The sequence below is a fragment of the Penaeus vannamei genome, chromosome 36 (assembly GCF_042767895.1).
Source record: "Penaeus vannamei isolate JL-2024 chromosome 36, ASM4276789v1, whole genome shotgun sequence".
NCBI lineage: Eukaryota > Metazoa > Arthropoda > Malacostraca > Decapoda > Penaeidae > Penaeus > Penaeus vannamei.
In genome coordinates, this window is record NC_091584.1 from 7,612,843 (window position 1) to 7,615,342 (window position 2,500).

At 34.5% G+C, this 2,500-nt stretch overlaps 1 protein-coding gene across 18 annotated transcripts in view; it reads left to right on the forward strand.

Annotated features, from left to right (window-relative positions):
* The window catches only part of trol (terribly reduced optic lobes), a 266,084-nt gene that overhangs the window by 246,992 nt on the left and 16,592 nt on the right, over positions 1 to 2,500 (forward strand). For all 18 annotated transcript variants that reach the window (XM_070114424.1, XM_070114425.1, XM_070114431.1 and 15 more), the window contains 2 exons: positions 1,597 to 1,866; positions 2,233 to 2,408. In XM_070114424.1, the coding sequence (XP_069970525.1) occupies positions 1,597 to 1,866; positions 2,233 to 2,408 (446 nt within the window). The remainder of the gene's footprint in view (positions 1 to 1,596; positions 1,867 to 2,232; positions 2,409 to 2,500) is intronic.

The following is a 2,500-nucleotide window of genomic DNA, read 5'->3' on the forward strand; positions in this document are numbered from 1 at the left end:
TATTAGTAATGTAGTAATAATTGTCACTTTTTGTGATGTAGTAGGCATATAGAGAGACTTCGGTGTCATTGTTCATGCAGATTTGATGTCATGCTCTCTAATCAGATGATATGCTGCTGCTTTACAGCTATTATTATGCTTTGTTATTATAAGTGTATTGAATTACATATCACATTGTTCTGTTATCAGAACCATTCTCTTATTATTGTTAATTGCTTATACTATGAACTTAACTTTCATATCTATTATTAAAGAATCTTTTGTGTAGTTAGATATTATTTATTGGTAAATTTTTATTAAGTAAATATCAGACAGACCATAGTTAAGAATTTTCACTTAGATTGCAAACCTGCATGGTTATTTTTTGGATGAAAGTGTTTCTTCACTGAAATGTTTTTCCTTAATCTTGTGCCTTTTCATTTTCACTGTTTACTTTGCTTTTTTAGCAGTACTTTTTCTTCAGCTGATGTTATCATATATGGTTATTACTATATCATGCCAAGCTTTTTTTTCCTTTTAATGAAGTGGGATGAAGCAATCTTAATTCTTACTTTTTCTCTTTTTTGCATATTGCTGTAATGATAAAAGTTTTTTCAAATGTATATTAATTGTGCTAACTCTTTTTGTTGCATGCTTTCAAGCTTGGAATGGCTCAGCAGGTTTTCTTCTGAGGCAGACTAATAAGACTAACTTATCCGCAAGTGTATATAATGCTGATGGAACAATGTGTGGTGAAGAGTGCGCTTACACTCTTGCAGATGATTCAAAAGTCAAATCAAACTTAGTTCATATTAGCAAAAAGGCTCATAGTATAGAATATTCTTCAAAGGGACTAGATTGTTTAATGTTTGGATCACTATCAGATCAAGTCAAATGCATCACCAATTCTAAACCTGAGGAAGAGCAGGCAGTTGCAAAAAATCAGGAAGAAATTTCTAACTTACGAGGGACACTCCAGACAAACCATTCTTCAATTGGAACATGGCTTGCTGTTGTTGATTTAAGAAACTGTAGTCACTCCCCAGATTTGTGTTTCATCCTTATGCCCAGCAACCACCAGAATTTCGAAAGGAGTGAACACTTTCCACCTACTTGTTTTTTCATCACTGCGTTGTCAGAGTCCTGTAATTTATTAAGAGCATATTCTAACAGCTGTGCAAGTATCAGTTATTTCTTTAAAATAACCACTGCTTTGGGAGATATAGTAGATGTAAACATTAACTCTGATTTAATGCTCTTTTGTAATTCAACTAACAATGCATGTGACTGGATATGCGCTGATATCACAAATAAAGGAAAGGACAGTGTTAAAATTGTCTCCTTGGGAATGGACAGATTGCTTACAGGTGAGTGAATAGATAGTGCAGTCAGTTTCTTCTTTGTATTTTTGTCATTATACATCTATAAATTTACATTTTTGATAATTGTCTCTCCCAGATTTTATGATTCAGCAAGCCAAAAAAAGGAAGCCATTTTTCATCCTCTAACAAATGGAGAAAAGAAATAGAGAAATAGAAGACATAGCATAACCTAAAGATCAAAATACTCCACAATAGACCATGACAACCTTACCTTATTGCATAATTTTTTGAACAGCGGGACGACAGACCATGGATATCAGAATCATACCCAGTCGCTCTAATGTAAGAATTGGAGATGATATTGACTTGACATGTGAAGTGAGTGGCCAGGCACCGGCATCAGTCACCTGGAGGAGAATCAACTCACGCCTTCCTCTTAATGCTCAGCCACGGGAAAATGTGCTCAGGTTGATCAATGTGCAGGCTAACTATGGAGGAATTTACCAGTGTGTTGTCACAACTTCCACTGGAGTCTTTGAAGAAAACTTCCCTCTAGCAATTCAGGGTAAGTTTCTTTTCCTTTTTTTCCATTCTTCTTTTCATGACGCAGGTGCCATTTGCAAATAAGTTCTTTGGAAATGCTTATAAGTCAAAATTATTGAGGGACTATTTATTAAATCCAAGATTTTCCAAATCATGAAGTATAATATGCTCACATTTTGCTTCATTGATTAAATACAAATGATATTTTATTTCAACTTAACTCTGGGCTCTCGTTATGGATGGATATTGTTGGTGAGATATTGCTATGTTCATAACTGTTTAATGTGAAATAATATCTATTTTACAAGTTTTATCGTTTATTGAAACATGACTCCAAAATCAGGCAAGTAAAGAAGTATCAGGGTGATTGTATATTGTGATTTTGCAGGTGTAATTTCTGCTGAACGTGTGGACTTCGAACAAAACCAACGATCAGTCATGACACGATCTGTAGCATTTGGGCTCGGTGTTGTCATGGAATGCAATGTCAACCTAACTCCTCCTGTATCATACACCTGGTCTAAGCAGGGTGGTGAACTACCTGTCAATTCCCTTGTTGAAAATGTAAGATGATACATATTTTCATAAATGTGTTCAGAGAAATTGAATGATATTTATCTGATTGCTGCATATTCTGTGTTATTATTTCAGTCTCC